Source organism: Haemorhous mexicanus, chromosome 1 (genome assembly GCF_027477595.1).
Source record: "Haemorhous mexicanus isolate bHaeMex1 chromosome 1, bHaeMex1.pri, whole genome shotgun sequence".
NCBI classification, from domain to species: domain Eukaryota; kingdom Metazoa; phylum Chordata; class Aves; order Passeriformes; family Fringillidae; genus Haemorhous; species Haemorhous mexicanus.
In genome coordinates, this window is record NC_082341.1 from 10,039,605 (window position 1) to 10,062,514 (window position 22,910).

At 39.2% G+C, this 22,910-nt stretch overlaps 1 protein-coding gene across 1 annotated transcript in view; it reads right to left on the reverse strand.

Moving 5' to 3' along the window:
- VIPR2 (vasoactive intestinal peptide receptor 2) overlaps window positions 1-22,303 on the reverse strand; it is a 51,191-nt gene extending 28,888 nt beyond the window's left edge. The window contains exons 1-4 of the mRNA XM_059839808.1: window positions 22,097-22,303; window positions 19,179-19,281; window positions 7,651-7,758; window positions 3,882-3,979 (exon numbers count right to left, since the gene is read on the reverse strand). Coding sequence (XP_059695791.1) covers window positions 3,882-3,979; window positions 7,651-7,758; window positions 19,179-19,281; window positions 22,097-22,147 — 360 coding nt within the window. The 5' untranslated portion in view covers window positions 22,148-22,303. The remainder of the gene's footprint in view (window positions 1-3,881; window positions 3,980-7,650; window positions 7,759-19,178; window positions 19,282-22,096) is intronic.
- Window positions 22,304-22,910: the final 607 nt, after the last annotated feature.

A 22,910-nucleotide genomic window follows, 5' to 3' on the forward strand; every position in this document is an offset into this window, starting at 1 on the left:
CCCCTGAGCCCTTCTCAGGACATGTCTGTGCCCCTGAGCCCTTCTCAGGACATGTCTGTGCCCCTGAGCCCTTCTCAGGACATGTCTGTGCCCCTGAGCCCTTCTCAGGACATGCCTGTGCCCCTGAGCCCTTCTCAGGACATGTCTGTGCCCCTGAGCCCTTCTCAGGACGTGCCTGTGCTCCTGAGCCCTTCTCAGGACGTGCCTGTGCCCCTGAGCCCTTCTCAGGATGCTTCCTCAGGAAGGTCACAGCGCCCTTACCATCAGTCCTCCACAGCAGATGCTTCTACTAAAGGTGCAAGCTGAACCAGTATCAGCACACTTTATAGCCGTGAGGATCTTTCTCTCCGGGAATTTCTCTTCCTATGACACTACACATTCAAATCACACAGCCTGAAACTTGTATGTAGCCAGGCTTTTGTGTGATCTAATAAAGCCTGGGCCTAAGATCAGACAAAGCTATATTAACTGATTCAGCCATTGTTTTAAATAAAGTGAACACATTTCAGTGCTTTACATTCACCAGACATCTTGCTGTATATTAATAATGCTGACAGAGTTTAATACCTTCTGACAACAGCAAAGACACGTCTCCAACGTGTTCAGTCTAGGTAGAAGATGTCAAAGAATGTTAAGGAAAGACTGCAGTGAGGCTTGAGTTTGGTTAACACACCTTGATGTGTGTTTCTAGCATGGTCAAATCAAGCTTGCTTTTTTTGCTGTTTGCATGTTGTACTGCCATGAGCTCCACAGAAATATAAAATGGAAAAAAAGGATACTTATCTGAATACCTGAGATAAAACTTGACCTTCAAGGTTAGCAGTAACTAGTTTACTTACAGAAAAAGGTCTGGAAGTATATAATAAAAGTTTAGATCTACGCTTTGATGCCATAACAACATACAAATATTTTGTTCAGACACTATCATGGTTGCTCTTTAACCCCAGTGGCAACAAAACATCACACAACCACTCCCTCCCACCTCCCCTGCCGTGGGGTGGGGAGGACAACTGGGAAGAAGGGAAAACCTGAGTTGGGATAAGAAGACGAGTGATGCCCAACTCCATTGCTCATCAGCCCCTGCCTGATGCCCAGCCCATCCCTGAGCCACAGCTGAGAGCTCCCAGCCCATTCCTCCTGGTTTGTATACTGGACATGACATTCTGTGGTGGGCTATGTCCCTCTGGTCAGCTGGGGTCAGCTGTCCTGGCCATGCTCCCTCCCAGCTCCTTGTGCACCTGCTTGCTGGCAGAGCCTGGCAAGCTGAGAAGTCCTTGACTTAGGCTAAGCACTACTTACCAACAGCAAAACACCACTACAATAAAATTATACCAAATAATCAACATTATTCTCACACTAAAATCAAAACACATCCTTGTACCAGCTACTAGGAAAAAAATTACCTCTATCCCAGCTGAAACCAGGACATTCATATTTATCAAACTGATCCTCCCAAAACAGTGGCAAGAGCAGTAAAGAGCAGTAAGATCTAATATAGAATAAACCAAGGGTTTTGTATCAGACACTTAGAGTTAATTTCAAAATGTTAGGCAAATAGTTTATTTTTATAGAGCCTGCTAATATATCATTAGCATGGAATGAAAATGGAACATTTTAATTTGAACATAAAATCAATACAAACTGTGGAAGCATGCAAGATCTTTCAGTAAGGAAATAAGAGGTGACATGTTTATGTTATTTTTAAAAAAGCTTCCTCATTTCAGTGCATTTTAAGCATAGCAATTTGGTACCTGTTAACAAATTATTCAGTATTTGCTGATGGATCTTTATCATTTAAACCTTCTCTAGAATATTCAAAGCTGTCCGAAATAAATGCATATTTGTAGAGAGATATATGCCTGTGTGTGTGCATGTATATATACAACATGTAGAATATGTACAGAAATTAGAGGTAAAAGTCTGTATCTTAACAGAAAAAAAAAAAAAAAACCAAAGGAATAACTACTTAGTTGGATTTATAATGGAAATTCATTCAGCAGGGAAGATGCAGGCACCAAACTTACACCAAGGACAGTTTCTACCTACTCCTCTAACACTGTCTTCAAAACAAAACATAAAAAAGAACACTTAGGACTCACTCTAGGAAAGCTATTTTGCCACCTTCCCTAAAATATTAGTTAATGTAACCTTGAGGGCACTCTCATATACTTCATACCCCATACTGCAGATCATGTTGTTGCATGATATTTTTATGCCAAGAACACTCAGTATCCAAATATTAGGACTTTATTTTTAGCTCTCATAGTTGAAATATTAGATTTAAAAAAACCCAACAAACTATACTGATTTATGATGAGTAAAGATTTTGGTTTGAGGGGCTACCATTGAGCACCAAGATCTGAATTCAAGGAAACATCTGTGAAAAGAAGTAGCTGGTGCAGAACCTCAAATGCCTCCTGAAATCTCACTACTGCGTGATACTTGCATTTTTCTATTTTCTCTATGATTTATATTGTATATATGATATTGATTGCATGTTTGCCAATAATTTTCCAGTACCTGCTTTCCACATTCCTCTCCTGATTTTCATCCTCACACTTTTATTATTTGCTTTTTACCAAGGATTTTGCAAATGTTTCTGCTATATCCTATTTCAAGTTGTCTAGGTTAATTCCTGCAAGTACATTTAATTTGCATTTCATTCACCTCCTTCAACTTACTAATGAATATGTCAAAAAAGAATTGCTTTTCTATTATACTAGTTCATCTTCTAACTGTTTTCACTACTTGAAATATTATATTTTGTTAATTTGAATTTTTATGTTTTGACCCATTTTCACACCACATGGCAATTTTTGGGTTGAGTGACAATGTTTAGAGTGGCTGTTTAAGCAGTAATACATGTGTGTTCCCAAGCTATCAGATGACACAGATGTTTTAGAATTTGTCTTCAGAAAAGTTGGGAAAACAATATATTCTCTCAATTTTTCTCTATTTTCAACTACAGTATATAGTAGGGCTTTTAAATACAGAAAAAAATGCAAAAAACTTCCTGGCTTAGCTGGAATACCAGTGCATCTCTGCAAGCCAAACAGACCTGATATGCTACAGCTATTCCACATATACTAAAATCCAGGGAAAAAACCCGACTGGCCCTCATGAGAAGGCTCAATCCATTTTGGGTAACAAGAGTTTTACTGACACTATGAGCTCATCCTTGTAAACAAACTCTTGATCTGTTAGCCTCAGATCAAGAGTTTAGGAAAGCAGACAGAAAATACATAAAACATGATGGTAAAAACCCTTCCCTAACAAAAAGAGATAGGATCTGCAAAGTGAAGAAATTCACTTTTCCATGCATAGTGCATTTAGGATACCTTGATAGCTTTCTGAATAACTTACAACTGCTTGCACAATTTCAAGTCCAATATAAATCTGCCAGTAACTCCACTGACCTAAATCAATTCTATTTTACTTATAACTTTAACACATAGAATCAACCAAGTGGTGCATGTAATATTAACAGACTATAGCAGATTATTAGTATTAGGTTTTGAGATAACTTTTTCAATATAATCTTTTGAAATAATAAACTTCTAGAAATAACACCATGCAAAACATATGGTGCACCAGCTGAGTAGCACTGCAATATTAGATATACAGATGCTTCACTGCAGTTACCAACTGTTTATAGCCTTGAGTTTGAAACAGTTACTGAGTTCTACATTCCTGATTTTATCTTTTTAGACAATTGCAATCCAAGCATATTGCAACCAATGCTATGAAAAATTACTACAGATTTTCATTAAATCTCATTTTTATTCAGTCTGAGTAAAATGGGATTTATTTAGAAGCAGAATATATCTGTTAGCTGTACTGAACACCATAATCTAAATGAATAGAAAAAGTATTTTTCCTACCTTATAATCATCTTCATAGTCATTATATCCACAAGTGCTGAAGATGTCAGGAAATATATCTGACCATCCATTACTTGTACAATTTTTGCTAATGTTTCCTGTAAAGCAAAATTAGAGAGTTTAAATTAGAAAGATTCAAGACTATCCTCATCAATGCCTCCTTAGACAATCTGTGTCATTAGCTGGTCACAACCTAGCTCTTCTTCCTTTGTTTCCTAGGACTCAACCCAGCCATTTCCTCTCATGGGCTTTTCATTCATATTCCTTTGGCTTTTACTCTTGCTTGGAGTTGCCTTTGCACTACAGAAAACCAGAAGTAAACCCAAGACTTTTCCTTTGGTAGAGTAGCTATTTCTGTTACACATCTGCAAAAGCCTAAACTGTTCTGCTGTTTTATTTAAAATACTCAGAAGGGAGACATACACTTCACTCTGTAAAGGAGCTATTTGTAGGTAATTTGAAAGGAAATTAATTTCAGTGAGAGTTATTCTAACTTCCTATTTAAGGCTTTTGAGAAGCCAGTACCAAGGAATCTACTGAAGACTTACAAAAGCTCTTAGACTTTAGGTGATGACTTACTGCTACATCAAATGTTGGTAAGTTTGGTAATGAAGTTCAAAGGACAAGTTATGTCACAGACTGAAGAATGAGGTAAAGATGCATGCTGAATTTCACCCTTTGAACCAGTATTGAAACAATGTGGGACAGGGAAGGTACAGGAAGTATGGCTGGAAAGGAATTTTGAAGATTTATTAATTTCAGAAAGTTTCTGTTTGGAGCTGACAGAAAAAGTTGACTCTTTCTGGAGACGAAGTCATACAGATGACATGGGGGCAATCCATGATTCTACTTCTCAATCTAATTAAAATGAATTAATTTTCATGCAATATGGAACAACTTCAGGAGGGCAAAACAGAAAAGCCTGATGTCAGACTAAAGAATAGTCATCACATTTATTATAACTTACTCTTACAAGGTTATTTCATAGCCAACTTCCCCTCACATTGCTTAGAGCAATTTGTATATCTGTGATACTTGAAATCTATAATAATATACTGTCTTGGTTTGGAGTTTACCACTGATCTATAACTGACTTAAAGACTCCTGGTTTTCGCCATAGAAATATAAATTTCTGTGCCATAGGTCAGTGTTGGTCAAGAAAAACCAAACTTGTTTGTATACCCTCCAAACTAAAGCTTTTGTGATCTTTATTTTGTTGATTGGTTACTGGAATTTCTTCTTTGTATAAAGTCTTCAGTGGAAAGTTGTAAATATCCCATAAGTGGTTCGCCAGCCAACAACCAAATCTTTCCAGCTAATAAAAGGCCTTGACCTGAACCCACAGTCTCCTCAAACAATGGGACCACTTTTGCCGTTTGGCATAGAAATGACATTTTTAAAAGAAAATGTCACCTATTTATATGCTGTGAAGAGCCTTTACTTTAAGAGCACATCAAGATTCTCTGACCAGGCAGAGCAGAGGAATGTGTTAACAGAACCACAATTGCGTCAAAGCCAGTTTTGCAAGAAAAAACTCAATGTACTCAAGACACTGAAGTATTTTCTTCTTCAAATACTGTAATACCTTCTAACCTAAAGAGAGTTGGGCAATGTTCTATGGAAGGCAATGTTTATTTCTAAACCATCTCTTCATGCAATTAAGTATTTCAGATGACAACCTTATTTAAAACCTCTAAATTGACATATACATTTGAATACAAACTTTACAGAATAACTTTCCGAGACTAATAAACTTGTAAAATACAGGAAAAATATTATAGGATAATATGATTGCTTTTACAGTAAAAATTCTTTTAATCAAAAGTTACTAATAGTCAATACAGAATTAATCATGTGGTATGCTTAAACTACAACAGAGCACCACAGAAGAAATTTAGACCCAGCTCTCCAAAAGTTCTAAAGATGAGAAGAAAACTACTTTTTTCAAATTCACCATTTAAATTGGGAAATCCTTTAAGAAACTGATGGCATTTAAAAGCCTACTTGAAGTTTGGAATATCTGCATAAAAATAAGGTAGTCTAGATCATCTTATAGTAGAATTTTAACTGCTCCTAAACACTAAAAGCTAAAACATACATATCACAAATCTGGGTAAATGAAAAGAGGGAAATTTCTTGTTTGAAGGTATTTTCATCATTTTCCACTGTAAGAATGAAGTTAATTTGTAATGTGCTGTGTATGAATTAAATAAACTACATATGCCTGAGCATAATCAACTTATGAAAGTACCAAGATGCTCAGTTAGCTCTTAATTGAATCAACCATGCAAAATGTTTGTTGTCTTCCTTCTCTGAAATTTTAGAAAGACAAGGTTTAAAAAACACTCTTAATTGAACAGGAACCTCTAAAAATCAACCCTGTTAAGTTCCACAAGCAGGAATTAAACAGGTAGCTATGAAAAAAAGCTGGATCAGGAAAAATTACAGCAAACTATAAAATGAAGAAATATTTCAGTCTTGCTGACTCCATGGTGAAGTGAGATAGGGTTGTAATGCACTGTGAAGGTTTCAGACTTAAATATTTATTGCAGTTGTTTTATAGTAATATGAAAATGTTGTTGTAATATAACTAAAGTTTGTGAAATAAACTCCAGAGAGAGTGTGCATGCTCTAGCTTTTGGCAAATAGGCAGAAGCAGTGTGATTTAATTCAGATTTTGAATTTTTGATATTTATTAGTTTGCCTTGTCTCATGACAACACTTTATTATCTTTGTTTGAGTAATTTGAAAACTTTTATAGATTTCACAACATTTGGTGATGATTACACATACTTTCCCCTTTACAAACTGTTTAGACTATCCATAGTAAACTAATCCAGATTCACCAGTTCCAGGAATGAAAACCTTTGCTCATCTGTAGATTGTTTTTCTTATCTATTTTTTACTGGAACAAGACTTATTCAGCAGTTTTGAGTCTAAAAGTATTTTATACCCGAAATTAGCCTCTAAGTTAAATGTAATATTGTTAAAGCTCTCCACGGAGACACCAATCCCTCCTCCCCCCCCCCAAAAAAGAATTACATAACTGTGGTAAGTTTTTTTATCTTTGACCAGCTCTTCATGACAATGATTTCCCACCTGAGCAATGGGGATAAGATTTTTCCAGCAGCATTTTGAGATACATGTGAAATACTCCGTGTACATCATCTATTTTCAAAACCCCACTTAAATGCCACAGGGCAAAATCTGATGTATTGAAAAGATGGTGCAGAAGATGGGAGACTTAAACCAGTTAAATGTTTCAGCAGTCTGAGACACTGATGAGCTCTTTTCAAGTTCCATTAAAAAGGAGAATAAAAGGTTTCACAATAACTACCTTAAATTGCAATTGCAGTAATTTTTAGGTATTATCTGTTAATGTGGGCTCTTTATTCTCATGATGGCAAGGCAGAGCTCCCCTCCTGAGACACAGAGGGAACAACCTACATGTGGCCTGCTGGCAACTGTTAGAGATGTCAGTCAGGCTCAGCTGCCCTAATAATTAACAAAATAGGTCAAAAAAGAGCAAGCAATGTCAGCAGCTTTGGTGAGTGTCACTGTATCAGAAATATACTTAGTATCTAACTGAAAGAACACCAAACAGAACACAAAGATGATAATTTAGTCTTTTCATGGCATATCCTGAACAGCTCTGACTAGAATTTTTAATCTACAAAGAAAATTAAACCCCCAGATAAACCATTTTTAGCACATAATGTTACAGAATACCAGAGAGAAGCCAGTGAAAATACACCTTAAAGTAAAATACCTGGTTTGCCAGAAAAAAGGCTAAATACTTTTGGACAAGGGACAGTGACAGTCTCTCCAATCTTCGCAGGACGCCAACAGGTGATGTTATCCCAAACTCCAACACATCCTGAAAAAAAAACAGCATTAGCAGCCTTGAAAGCTGGGTTTGCTTATAAAGACCTGGTGAAAGCTTTGGACAAGTGGTTCAAAAAATATTAGGCTCCTTCAAGAAAGCTGAAAATATGATATTTTCCATGAAAACTTTAAAAGCATCATAATAGTCTGCTGATTAACCAGCCAATTTTGAGGTCAGTTAATACATTGGCTGCAGAATGTCTCATTAAAACAATGTCATTGTGATGTGAGAATGCTAAGAAAAAATAAGAAAGATTAAAAAGTAACTCCTGAGCATTGATATGGATTATTAAGAGTTGCAAAATTTTGAGAATTTCCTAATCACAGTTAAAATGGAGTTTTCTATCAAGCAGATTGAATATCACAGATAAATATGTAAGTAGGTCATTGGACTCAGAACCACATATGACAGGCATGCATTATGATTGGAGAGTGTTTGGAACAATAGGCATGAAAACACAGAATAACCTCTCAAACTAAAAACCAGATATTTAACCAAAGAATGCTTCTATATATTGGTTTCAGGAAGGGCAGGTGGCCTTCAAATTTCATAGATACATTTTATAGTGGCAGTAAATGCTTGTCACAATTAGAAAGCAACTTGCTAGAGCTTTGCCCATGTTGATATCCATATCAATGTGGCTCAAAGGCTGTATCTTGTGCATGAGTGAAAATCTTCCTATGGCTGCTATAGGCATTTGGCTCAATCATGCCCTGTTTAAAGGTGTCTGTTTATAATGTATATCTTCTAAGCTAAGCAAAGAGCTATGAAAGTTTTTCAGCACAAGCCTTGCAAGGACAAAGAAGTAAGGAAATGTTACTCATATTATCTCAGTTGAAGTTAAAAAAAAAAATTAAAAAAAATCGTGCCAAATTCTGGGCATTTATGTCTTCAGATAAGGCAATTAAAAATTTCATTTTGTAATTAATGTTAAAGACAGAAATCAAACTATTATTCCACTGGTGTTATCTCCATAAGATTATTAGCAGTATAAGGGACAGTTTGTTCCTTTCAGTAGAGAACATAAAACTTGGGTTGGGAACTGCTCACAGCCATATTATTCTTCAGAATATTTATAGTATTAGCAATTCATTATTAATTTATTCTGTGCTAGTGAGGTCATGCCCAAAATCAAGCCACATGAGTTAAATGAAACTTGAAAAGGAATATTTAGAAGTTCTATATTTGTATAAAAACTTTTTAGTGCAATTAAACTTGGACAGCTTGTGTTGACTTAAAATATGCAGCATCCTGCTTTCAAAGTTTAAGTTACTTTTAAAACACACGTAAACTAGGGAACCAAAGAATGTGTAACAGGACCAGCAGCTGGATTTGTCCCAGGGCTGTGTCCTAGCTGCAGCACGAAGGAAAACCAGTGGCACAGTGTTCCCATGGGCCTTGCTTCCCTTTGGAAACATCCATCCAAATGTGATAGCTGTGAGGGAGCCTCTGAGTGGCACAAGAACAAGGTCTGGAGATGATAAATGAAGATGAGAGGAGGATTATGGGAGAAATTCTGCATTTGATCACCAATTCCACAGAGTCCTCTTTATGCACTTTCCCAAGGAAGTACAATTCTCCAGAGGATTCACTTGCTTATGGGGATTGGGCCTTTTTTCCCTCCTCTTAAGATTGCACAGTTCTAAATGCAGCATCTGTTCTATATTCAGGAAGATTATGCCAAAAATAAGGGATTACTAAAGGGAACACTTCACAAAGTTTGTCTCTATGCATAGATAACGTAATGCCTTACCCTCCACTGCCCTGTGTGCTGCATCAGCCTCTCTTGGCATTACCAACAGTATCTCTGAGAGATCTCTGATAGTGGCTTGGCCATCTGTACACAATTTCAGAGATTTACACTGAGCAGGTCACCTTCAGAGCCTTTGAAATGGAATTTCAACATGCTTAAGTCCTTCCTGAGTTGCAGTTCTGGGTCAAAATCAAGTCCAAATCTCTATGATGCAGCACCAGATCTCACTCAAACTAAAAGAATGTTTACCTGAACCAATTCAGGTCATGCTTCCTCCCCAATTGATTTTAAGCCAAAAACAACATCAATAACACGACATACAAGTAATCAGAAAGACAAAGAAACTATTTTCTTCATCTGCCAGCACTCAGAACTACAGTGACAAAATGAAACTCTTTTGGCTTTGATTGATGGACTCCCTGAGCCAGCATAAACAAGCCCTGGAATACACAAGAATAATTATCATCTTGTAAGACCTCAGACGTTTTTATTTCAACCCCATTTCCACAAACAGTGAGAGCTGAGATGAGTCATGAAGCTGTTCATGCACACCGATGTAAGCTGATGACTTTCTCAAATTTTCCCTTTTGTTTAATCCACTCTCTGTAAAATGGTGGGCTTATTACAGTAATCTGCAAACAGCTCAGAGGACTTTGTAAATTTTTTTCTATGCTACTGTACATTGACTGGGCTAAGGTTTTGCCAAACAGGCAGCTGAACAGCATGGACTTCAGAGCTCCATTGCTGTGTTTTCCACAGAAAACACTTTAAAATCTTATTCAAGCCTCAATTGGATGAAATACTATATAGGAAAATTGAAGTTCAAGTCCTATTCCTACCAAAATTAATCAACACAATTTGCATCAAATCTCAAAGCTTGCTGCAAGGAACTCAGTATACAAGTTTTTGATGTCCAAAACATCACAAGTCACTTATGGTTTCTGGAATATGCTTTTTTCCTTTATTTTTCCTCAGTATTTTAGGACTTTACAGGCATTGATGGCCCAGGAGAGAATAGAAGTGTTTCAGATTCCTCAAATCAAATGGATGAAGTAACACCAAAGATGTATTTCCTACATGTAGACTACATTCAAATGCATCACAAATCATGTGAGTGAAACTGGCGTGGCTGTCACCAGAACTCCAAGAATATTAAGCCTCAATTTATGATTATCTACAGGCTTATTGATAATGGTACAGGACATCTGAGAAAACTCCTGAAATGTCCTGGAGGCATTTATAGTCACTGAATGACTACAGTGGGCATCTGAATCTAGTCTGAAAGCTGAAATGGTAATAATTACTGGTGTAATTATTGCTAGAACTGCAGCTGCTAAACACAATGCATCTTCTGGGCTTTCAAATCACACCTTGCCTCATTGCCCCCTTCTTCCAATCACTATGGATTTTTAACAGTGTTGTATTTATATATTATCTTTTTCTCTTAGGAAAACATACCCTTATGCAGAGGTGGGATAAAATTAACTTGACTTTATCTTAAAAGACGTGAAATTAGGCCAAGTTAATTGCTCCCAACAATTGCCTGCTTCTTTCCAGTGACCACAAAGCAGTCTAGAGTGCTTTAAATACCACACAGTTGGGAAGTGAAGGTGTGGTAAATGCTATGTTAAATGTTTCTGCTTCCCTACATAGAATATCTAACTTGATCAAATTTAATATTCTCCTCTCAACTCCCCCTCTACAACTCTCTGCCCAGCCATTAATTTATTGAGTGTTAGGATTTCTGGAGTGTCATCCATCAGTACATCACTCATAAAATCATTATCTAAAGTCTCAATTTCTGGAAGTTTTACCATCTCTCACATATGTAGCCCTGTTTCCTGCTGTCTCTGAAGGATATTGATCAAGTCAGATAAAAAAATATTCATATTTTTAGGTTTAAATAAGGTCTACATGTTAGTTCTGGTAACAATTTTACCAGTAAAATGATACTTTCTATAGCTAGCTTTTTATTTCTTTCTGTAGCTCACTTTTAAGGCAAAACTACAATTGTAAACATTGTAGCCACTTTAATTTCTCCAATGTTTATTTCATATAATGTCTATAATTTTTATTTATACTATTTTTAAAGTATTCTAAGTACCCAGCTGTACTTTATTGTACCTCTTTTTTTCTTTTGTGCTCATGATTGGATTTAGTCTCCATGTTTGCATTGTGTTTCAATAAATTCTCAAGCATTGAGTGTTTTTGTCCTTTCACTTTGATGCACACATAAAAAGTCAGTCCAGCTTAGATCTGTGTTAGCTCCTCAACTGTTTCTGAATGTCTACTACTATATTCTTTACCTTTTTATTTAACTATTGGGCTGATTCTGGCTGAGATAATTTTCTTCACAGCTGCTAATACAGGGCTGGTTTGGATTTGTGCTCAGCAGTGGGTTTTTGCTTTACCTATTAAACTGTCCTTTTCTCAATACAAGAGTTTTGCACCTTTTACCTTCCCAATTCTCTCCCCAACCCTGCTGGTGGGGGGTTGAGTGACTGTGCAGGGCTGGATCAGTCTCTGGGTTTTAAGCATTACCAGCTCTTAACAAAACTAGCAAAGGCAAAAAGAAAAAAGGTTCTTCATCCCTGATTCTGTGGTGTCTAGAAGAACACTCCTGCAGCCTGCATAGAACAATCCATTTTCAGTCTCTTCATTTGCACCATTTATTTCTCTGATGTGTCATTCACAGAATATCCGAGGAAACAACCAAGCTTCCCTGAAATCCTTTGCTCAGTGACTAGCCCAAAGTCTCTTCTCCTGTTCCTCCAGAGGACACTGCAGATGCTATTGTTAGCTAGTTTCAATGAGATCACTTACTTTATTTGAATGTTTGGTCTTTAATGCTTGTCATGCACTTGCAGATAGTTCATAATTAAAGGAAACATAACAGACTATAAACTACATTTTGTTTCCCATTTTCTTCAGCTTACATAAGTGCTGCCACCCCATCCATCATCTTGCTTTTTGAGATCCAGTCTGAGCAACAAGTTCACTTACCTACGTGTGCTTCTTTGTCTATAAAAACATAAAACACTGGAGCTTGTGCTCGAAAATTTTGTTTATAGACACATTTTATAAATATATAACCACTAGGTGGCCCTTTGTATTTGGATTTAAAAATTGTCACTTCCAAGAGAGGTTTAGCATTTTTCAAAACTGTCTAGGCGTGCATAAAATATGAAAAAACAACAGAGTGCTTTGAAAATGAGTCAGAAAGTCGACAGCTAGCCCAGGGTTTATTTTTCAATGTTTTGATTTTTGTAGTTAACTTGGCAGAGCAGGAGCTATCTCACTCTTATGGGCAATGATTTCTAGACTGCAGGTCTGTGTGCCACAGCATGGAACTTAGGTCGTATGGGAATTATGAACATATATGGACTGACATTCCTTCTGCATTTTCACACTAGGGATAAAAAACAAACGAAAAAGAGGTGCTGCACAAGCTGGAAGCAAAGCAGAACTGCTCAGAGCGGGAACAGGAATGAGACAGTCCCAAAAAAGGCTGCCCCACTGAGGGTTTTTCCCACTGCTTTTGTCAGGGCTCTGAGAGCATGAACAGGCTGTGATGGCCTTGTGCCTTCATCCTACTCAGAGCCTGTGCCTTCCTCTCCCCTGCCCTGCCCTGTGGCCCTGCCCAGCCATCCCAGGGCTCTGCCCAACCCTGGTGCCCTGTGCTGGGCCCTGACCCCCCTCTGCAGGCTGATGTCCCTGTCCCAGGGAGGTGACACCTGCCTGGGGACACCTGCCTTGTCCTGGGGGGGTAGGACCTGCCAGACCCTGCCTGCTCAAAGCCCCTCTGAGTGGAGCTGCCTGCTTGCAGTCCTGTGGCAGTACAAACACTGGCTACAATATGGTCTAGAAGCAGCTCCAATTACTCAGAAGCACGGAGGAAATGCCAATGGAAAAACTTTTAATTTCCAGTCAACAAACGCTACTTGGAGACAGCAAACAGAAATTTGAAATTCCACAGTATACATCAGTTTTAACTAGTTTAGGTAGAATGATGAAACCAATAGAGTTTATCTCATATTAACCTAAAATATTTGCAGTTCATAGGTTTTTCAAAAGCCATTTCTATTACTAGGAATGGCAAAAATATGGTTTCCAAGATTTCTAAGGGATTTCTGGATTTTCACGAAATTAAGCACACCAGAAGAAATGTCTAGTTTCCCTTTTGAAGAACAGCTTCCCTTTGGAGAATCAAAAATCTATTGGCCAGTTTTACACTTAAAACAATTTACATACTTTTAGGGTTCTGTGGGGAAATATGGAAGTTGCCAGCTATAACTTTGAAAAAAATATCTTCAAAAAAGAAAACAAACTCTCATCCTAATTTTCCAGGTAAATCCTGCTTTCCAGTTACTCAAAATGTCCTGTGGAGACAAGAGCATTTATTTTTGTATGACTGAACATCATGCTAATCTTACCATCAGAACATTATTTTCTATTCCTATGCAAATATATTAATGTATATATAGTCAAAGCTGTAAGAGGTACTCTCATCTTTATGTTGCCCAATTCTGGCATGCTGTACATTCTTGAAAATTAACAATAAAAATTAATCTCCTGTTCATATAAACCCCAACACAAAATATTAAAAGTCTCTATTAAGAAATGGACCATATATTTCTGCTAGTATGTGTTATATCTAACCCAAGTGCCATTTGTTGCATTAGCTGAAGCTTCTTCAGTGTTTTGGTACCCAAAATTCCTTCCTTGTGGTATTTCAGCTTTGGATGTCATGGAGAATAGACTGTCATGGCCACAGCTGTCTTTATCAGGACTGAAGTACAAGACTGTGCAGGGCAGTATTTCCTTCAGAATCTTCTGGAAAACACAATAAATTCACTTATCGATGTGCATTTTCAGTCTTCAGGGCTACAAATGCCATATATTAACGTCTACTAAATTTCTATTTACATTTGGGTAGAGCAGAAATTTCAGATCTTCAAAATCATTGCGGGCACCTGGTGCTTCTCTTCCTTCCAAAAAGATTTGTTGTTGTCACTCTTAGTAAATTTTACTATGTGAGATTTTTGAATGAGGCCGATCAGGATGTTTTCTTGGTCTTCACCATTTTATTTACAGTTTGTTACTTTCCAGTAGGCAACTCATTTCATTCTAGGTGCTTTCTCACCTTTCTCACCCAGCCTCCTTAAAAAACAGAGCTCTGCCTCTTTTCTGCCCTCAAATATTTAAGTACAGCTTCCACAAAGCCCAGACACTGTCAATACCATAAGGGTCAGTTTTATGTGGTGTCACTAATGATGACACTTCAATCAGTGAAAGCCAAAACATAAAAATATCCAAAGCAGCCCCTTTAGCTTCCTTCATGTAAAAAAAAAAAAGTGTGAACTAAAAAGTAGCAACATATCTGTACTATACCTGGAAAAGCAGCAGCACAGAGATTTAAGAAAGCTGAAGTTGTGGTTCCAAGAGTTACTGGTGCTGCATGGAAGAAGTTCCATGACCCCACCATCTCATTTATGTCTACTTTGAATGTTGCTTTAGAGGACTGTCAGCACCATTGCAGTCTGAAGTACTGACCCATTTTACAGAGAAAAGAGCTTCAAAACTAAACGAAACCCTGATGAGACAGGGAGCATAAGAAAGGGGAAACATTGAGGAGATTCCTGTTCATGTAACAAAAGAAAGGCCTCATCTGGCTTTGTGTCAGTTTCCTATTTACTAACGTGGAGGACGGAGTGATCGCATTGGTGTGGCTGTAGAGAGAGGTGCGTGTATTATACACAAAGGAGTGGGGTCTGTGTAAATGCAAAATATGCACCTTTCTACCTGGAAAAACAACCTTAACAGGTAACCTGATCAGGTAAATTTAACTTCTGGGCAACTTGCCATGGGTCTGACATTTGAATGCTCATCCCACTGTTCTGAACAGCTCTGTTTCATCCACAAGATCATGAGCTCAGTGCTGGAATCACTGAGGAAAATTCTATTGATGGTGCAATTCAGGAGACTGGATTACACAGCAATATCGGTCCCTCTTGCTTTAAACTTACAAATAATGAAGAGCATAATTTTGATGTCTTTTTTAATTTCCTATTTCAGGCTGCATTATGAAGCTTCTCTTTGAGACGTTTATGAAATTCTTTCCAAAACCATTTTTCTTTTTGTCTACATCCCTTCCTCAAAGTTAAAAAGCCATATCTAAAATTAAAAATGTTGTCTGATGTATGGGTCTCACAAAAACATATTTTGGAAATCAAAATCTGAAAAGACACATTTAACTGTATAGCCACTCAGTCCAAGATGGATCAAAAGTCCCTAAACTTCATTCTTTTCATAATGAAATCTTTTTTAGAACTTTTAGTTGTAGAACCATGTTAAAACCCCCTGAGTTTTAACATTTTTGACCACAAGATCTCATTTTTTCACTTGAAGGTGAAGAGAATTGAGCCAATTACTTTATAAGGAAAAATTCTAAAAACTCAATAAAGGCAGAAATTTGCAGGACAATTTTTATGTATTTTCAATCACTTTTCTTGGGAACTTACTTTTTTTTTTTTTTTAATTAAAAGACAAGCCATTGGTAGCAAATAAAAAACAAATCAGTTTTTTTCCATAAAGACCTCAAAATCTGTAGCTATTATGAGCTAGTTAGAATGCAATTCATCTGCCCTTCAAAAATAAAGAAATAATAAAGAAATGTTCCCAAAGACAGAAGAACCTCTCCTAGGCTTCCAGCTAGGTTCATCCATATCTCAGGGGCCAAATTACAGGAGGAAAGAAGACAACCAATGGGGATAGAAGCTAATGCAGGCTTCATAAAATAAACAACCAGATGTTCTAAAGAGCACTACAGAGAGGAAAGCACTGCCACAGGTCTTTGGAGAGTGACTTCTCTCCTAAATGGAGTGTAATGCTGTCCACTAATGGAAAAGTATGTGCCAATGCCTGAAAACCCCCCAAAGGGTGCAAACCAAGATGTTTGGGTGTCTCACAGTTTGACATTGGCCAATGAGCAGAATTTAGACCAGCTGGGTCCCTTGGTTTTAGCATATCCTTAGCATAGTTCAAAGGATGCTTACACTGTCTTTATACAATATTTCTTTGGAAAACACACTACAGTGTGAAACACACTACTGAAGCCATGAAGAGCTTCATACACTTCACAGTCAGTGATTTTAGGTGCAATGCAAAAATTACTCAGCAAAATTCTTCAGCCCATATCTTGAGTCAGCTCAGGTGTAAGATCAATTTATCATGTCAAAGAAACCCAAGTAACCCTTAAATGTTTCCTTTGTACCTCCCTAACTGGGAGCTGGGAAGGTAAGATATGTATTACATAATTGTCATCTAGTTCAAAGAAGAAATGACTTGCCCCACACATTTTGGATCCTCGAGAATTCAGAAGCTGTGCATGCCAGCCAAATTCTGGACCATGTGACATAGAGGTGCAAAGGTTTCCCAGGTGCCCAATAAATTAATGAAAAGATTCCCACTGATTTTGATAATGGGGGTCCAAGCCTTCTGTGGAAAATCTCAGGGAGCCCTTATTTCCCAGATCAAGACAGTTCCTTCACAAGAGTTTATTAACAGATTTTGTAAGTCAGGTAGCACATACTAAAGCTAGAGAAGTATGACAAGGCCTGTATATCCATCTTTCCCATTCAGGAAAAAGTGGAATAGTATTTGGGAATTTATTGTAAAGAATTATGTTTCAAATGTATTACAAGTTACACGTGGAGCTACAGTTTGGACTAGTTCCAGCTTGTCAATTTTCTTTAGTAATTCTACTTTTTCAGCAGACAGAGTATTACTGTTCAAAAGAATTTTTACTTCTTTGTATGATTACAGAGAGCTTACTAGGAAAATAAGGACACGCAGAGAATGTCTATTTTTGGAAATGTAAATGCATACATTTAACATAGGCTAGGAGGTTCTTGGTGAGGGTATCTGTAACAGAAAGCATAGAACAAATTCTCTTATACTATTAAACATGCAGTTATCATAAAGCAGGGGGGGCTTTATTCCAGTCTCCAACAAAATGGAATATTCCCTTAGTTTCAGATGGGTATTCAATAAAATGTCTAAATCCTTTCACTGCTGTTCTGCCACTGTCTGCAGGGCTGAATCAACACCATCAGACATCCTGTGTCCTCCCAAGACATGAGTTTTCTTTCACAGCATTTTACTTTTCACTGGGAGAGGAGGCACCCCTCTCCCAGTGAAAAGAGGCTGAGAAGAAAATACTGACAGCAAACTTCTTTCTTCCCCTAGGGAACCCAAAATAAAATTGGTGAGCATCACAAAGATACCCTTGGAGCAGTTCAGCATCTGGATCACAAAAGTGTGTCTTGAGGAAAGCTTGACTTTCAAAGCCATGTAACAGCTAACAGGGAATTTATTGGTTCATGATTTAATTCATTAAGCTGGCCTACTAATTATTTCTCCATCTGGCTTCGCACTAGTATTATTTATGTAACAGCCATCTCTCTTCACTACTCATATATAAATAAAAGCCTTAAATCTAGATTAATTATTCCAATAAGATTTTGCATTTTTAAAATTACTGATCTTGATTAATAAAATGGAGACATTATAATATAATACAAACTGTTGATGATCCTTTGAATTTTTTTATACAAATTAGTATTAGAATATGCACTGAGAGAGGTACACATTTAAATTGAGGAGAGGTGGAAAAAGCATCATAAGTTGAGACTCATGTTTATGCTCAAAAAGCACTGCAGATGGCAGGTCTCTGAGGTCCCATAGTCATCATCAGAGTGTATTCAAAACAAAATGAACACAAAAAGCCCAAATAAACCACGTAGTGACAATCTGAATTTATCTGTCACCTTTTTATTGCTGAACAAATGGCTTTATCAGCAGCTTCAACTTACAGGAAAAATGTTATTCTTCCATAAACTTTTTTTCTCCTTCCATGAAAAGTTAAGGAGGAAATCTAATAGAATCAAAAAAAAAAAAAAAAACAGGAAAAAACCCCCCAACACACCACCCCACCAAAACACCCAAACCAAACAAACCCCAAGTCCAAACACCTAACAAAACCCCTACATCTACTATTCTTCTTCCTTTCACTAAATTACAGTTTGATCTATGGCTTGCTATATATTTATCTTTCTATGCAGAAAGAAAATAAAACAATAAATAACAGAGAGAGTTGGGGTTTTGGGCATAACACGACTGTCTGGTTTTCCCTTTGCACGACTCCATGATCCTCTAAGTGTGACTCTGATCTTCAGTCTGAAACATTGTCCTCTTGGGAAACCCAGAGATATTTTCTGCCACTAGCACTTTGCTCTCAGCCATAGCTAGGGAGAGATGCTTGGACCCAAGGTTTTCAGCTTTCCCTCAGATTTGCTCTTCCTGCCAGTCCTGTCATCACAGCTGGTCTGCCAGACATAAAAAATATTCCAACATCTCAGCACATGAGAGCGTGTTTGCTCCCAGCTGGTGTCCCAGCCAGGGCACTCTTAGCACCTGCACAGCTCTCACCACATGCTTGCTGCAGCAGTGCGTTTAATGCAAAATTCCATAAATTCTAAAAACTGTAAAATCCCAGGCACAGTTCAGACAACTACAGAAAGTGCAATCACAACAGTAAAGAAGGAAAAGAGAGAAAATCTTCAATACTCCAGCTATCTCTACATTACAGTTTTCTTACCCTTGTAATCCACTGTCTTTGCATTCTTTAGAAGTTCCATGCACCTGGTTTCCTCCTTGTGAATCTCCAGCTGAAATCTGCATTCTGGATGGACACCATTCACCTGTGTCAAATTAACAAATGGGTTATGTCTTGAAACTAGAATGAAAATGCTTCATGAAGAATGCAGCTACCAATAATGAAAGCAACAACTTTAACTGGCACAGGTTTCACCCAAGCACATCCTAGACACACTCAGTGCCCATCTTAGCTTCTCACACATTGACATTTCAGAAGAAAATGTTGAAACACTCTACTGGCTTCTTCCTGTAGCATTCATTTAGCTTTCTAGTGCATTCCTCAATACTGTGCCACCAGATCTTTTTCTCCAGAAAAGTTGAAACTGAAAAAGGAGAGTAGATACATTTGCTCTTTTCCCCTTTTGTAGTAAGTTAGAGAGCTGACAGTTTAATACAAATCACAGAACATGAAAATTGATCAAACTTCATTCTCTTTGACATGGTAAATTCTGCTTTTCTTCCCTTTTTCACCATATATATTTTATCTCCTGAAGGCCCCAGACCATGATTATTTGATTTAAGCAAATGCTACACAGGAAGAAAACCCCACTACTTAAAAATTAAAGCACTCATGCCTTTACTGGTTCAAAGCTCTGCCCTCAGTTCTTTGGTTCTCAGAAAAGTTTATGTATGTCCACAGGAAGAGACAGGAATGCAGCAGTAGTGGAGAGAGAAACAAAACTCTGGAAAGTTGTGCTGGGGTCAGCTGAATTCAGAGAGGCAGTCAGAGCCTCACAGAGAAACACATGGAGTCTGAAAGAGAGTGCATGGGAGAAATTACTGCAGGAGGTGGCAAATGGAAAAGCTGGAAATGTCAGTGGAGCTGATGGGACAGTTTGATTAGCTCAAATGAAATCACATCTTAAATAAATAAAATGGGAATATGCAGTATTTCAGTCATCCTCACATCTCACACTCGTAATTACCAAGAAAAAGGTGGTCTCTCTCCAAGTTTCTGTCTTTTCTTTCACATCTCTTAAGAGACATTTAATAACAGAATCTGGTAATGATCTCTGATGCATGACACAGCAATTAAAAAAAAAAAGTTAATCATTAATTAAGTTGTGAATCTGGGCTCAGGGCCTCGGATCCAGAGTTAGGACTGAGAACCTGGTGATGCTGCAGTCTCTTTGTGGACAAACCACTTGCACAGCTTTTAAAAATACAGTGCAAGAGCCATGAGCATAACAGCAGGGGCTGTTACGAAAACTCACAAAAATCTTTCTCTTCCCCAAATGTCTCATTTCACTGTCTGCAACATCAGAACTTGATTTCCTTTTCCATGTCTCTTCTCTACGTTGAGCATTGAAAATATACATTTCAAATGCAGAATTCTTTTCCTTTCAAAGACACATATTTAACATAAATTAGGATTTCTAGAATTTATAATTGAAAGTTCAGCATTATACTGAAAATACCTACATTTTGGTATGTATAATCTTTTTTGCAGATAGCAGCCGCGTAAAATAAAAGTCCCATGTATATATAATGTTTTTAGTAGCACTTTCCTTTCACAAAACTTATTTTTGGCTATTTTTCATTTCCAAGTGCTAACATTCTTTAACTTGACAGCGGATTTCCTACTCATCAAGAAGTTTTACAATTACTGGGTCTCGGAAAGGAGGGTTCACTAGATAGAAATGTTAAATAAATGAAGGATAAGTCAAACCAGCTACTGCAATTAAGAAGCCTGCTGAATAAACAATTTCTCTTTCTGGTACCTCGGTAATATCAGTGATTAATAGTAAAGTTTTGTTAAAAATTTGTTATTACCCAAAGGTACAATGTTACTTTTCACAGCTGAGCTGCATGCTAAACTGTACTGTGCTATGTTCTAATACATCCAGTTCATTCAGATGGACTTCACAAAGCTAAAGAGATTTAGAGGGTTCCAGACTATGTGGCTCTGACTACCTCCTGAAACACATCAAGATTTTGAGGGCTCTCACCACTTTTTAGGACTTGTGCTCATGCATGTTTCCCTCTGCTTAACCAACAGTAGGTTATCCTTAGTCACCAGTGAATACAGAACCACATGTAAAGGTGCACACCAAGCTGGAAATCCAGCTCAGAAGTATCCCTGTATATTAAGCAGCTTAGGAATTTCTAAAGCATCTACACCAGCAATTTGATGAATAAACATTTCCTCTGACAAGCAGCTTGCACTCACCTTCAGTATGGTTTCCCGACTTTTGGTGTTATACAGTAACAAAAGATTTGAAAGGCTTAAAAAAAGGGGGGTTTGTGTATCATATTTCCATCAATGTAACTGACTTTTACAAACTGCTTAAGAAACACTTAAAAATATAACGATGATAAAAGCAGGCGCTCTAGAGAAGACTTCAATATTCTGACTGCTTTGTACCTCGCAATCCCATCGCACATATTACAGAGCAGTTGTGGATGTGGGGCTTTTCCCCCCACGGCGACGGCCAGTGGCCTCTGGACCGCTCCCGGGCAGCGCTCCTTGAAAACTCTTCGCAAACCAGCGGTGTCCACCGGCTACGGAGAAAACTGCGGGGCTCAAGTGGCGGCTCGGCGGGGATGGGACCGTGCCCGGCTGAGCGGAGCGGTCCCGGCGCTGCGGAGCGCCCGGGGATGCGGCAGCAGCGCCGGGGGAGCGCCCGGGGGTCCGGGCGGGGGCTGCGCCCTCTCCCCTCGCCTTCTCCGCCCGGGGACAGCCGGAGCCAGAGGCGAGAGGCAGCGCTGTCCCCGCACCTGCCGCGCCGAGCCCCCGCCCGGCGGAGCTGAGGGACAGCCCGGCGGGCTCCGCACAGGCTCCTCAGGTGAGCGCCGTGCGCTCAGCCCGGCCCGCGGCCCGGAGCGCTGCCTAGGGCCGGCTGCGCGCCCCACACTTACCGGCCCCAGGCTCCAGCAGAGCGAGAGCAGCACGATCGGCAGGGTCCTCATGCCCGCCCGGTGCCCGTCCGAAGGCGCTCCGCGGGCCCCGTTGGAAGGCGGGGAGCGGGGTCCGGGTCCCGCCCGGCACCATAGGGCCCGGGGCCGCTGCCGGCTCCCCCGCACCTGCCCCGCTCCGGCGCCTCAGCTCCCGGCCCGACCGCGGCCGTGCCGCCGCCGCTCTGCGCGGAGCTCCTCCTCTAGCCCCCGGCTCCTGCCCGCCCGCCCGTGTCTCCCCAGCCCCTCTCCTCGCCTTCCTTTTCTCCTCCTCCCTCTCGCTGCCGCCGGCGCTCCCCCCATAAGAGGTGCCAGTCGCTGCCCTGAGCCGCGCACCCCCCGCCCATCGCTGCGTCCCGCAGGTGCCCACGGCCACCCCCGGGCTGCTGCCGGGCACTGGATGCTTCTTAGCCCTCGCTGCCCTCTCTCAGGCTCCCAAGAACCCCCCTTCCCGTGATAGATGCCCGGGCAGCCTGGGTGCCCGTCCCGGCAGCGCATTCGTGCCCGCACCGGGGTGGCTTTTGCCGGTGAAACCAGTAAGATCATCGAACACAGACCCCTCAAGCCAGGCACGCACGAAAAACGTTGAGGGGTGAGTGAAGTGATCCCTGGCAGGGTCCGTTTTACCACTGTGTAGAGCAACAGCTGTATTACTAAATCTTTCTTCCCCACAACTCTTTTTTTTTTTTTGAGTTCTCAATAGAGAACCAGGAGTTTAAGGCAACTCCATTATATTCCCTGGGCAGTTTACTCCAGGCATGGATCTGGGTTTTGCCTC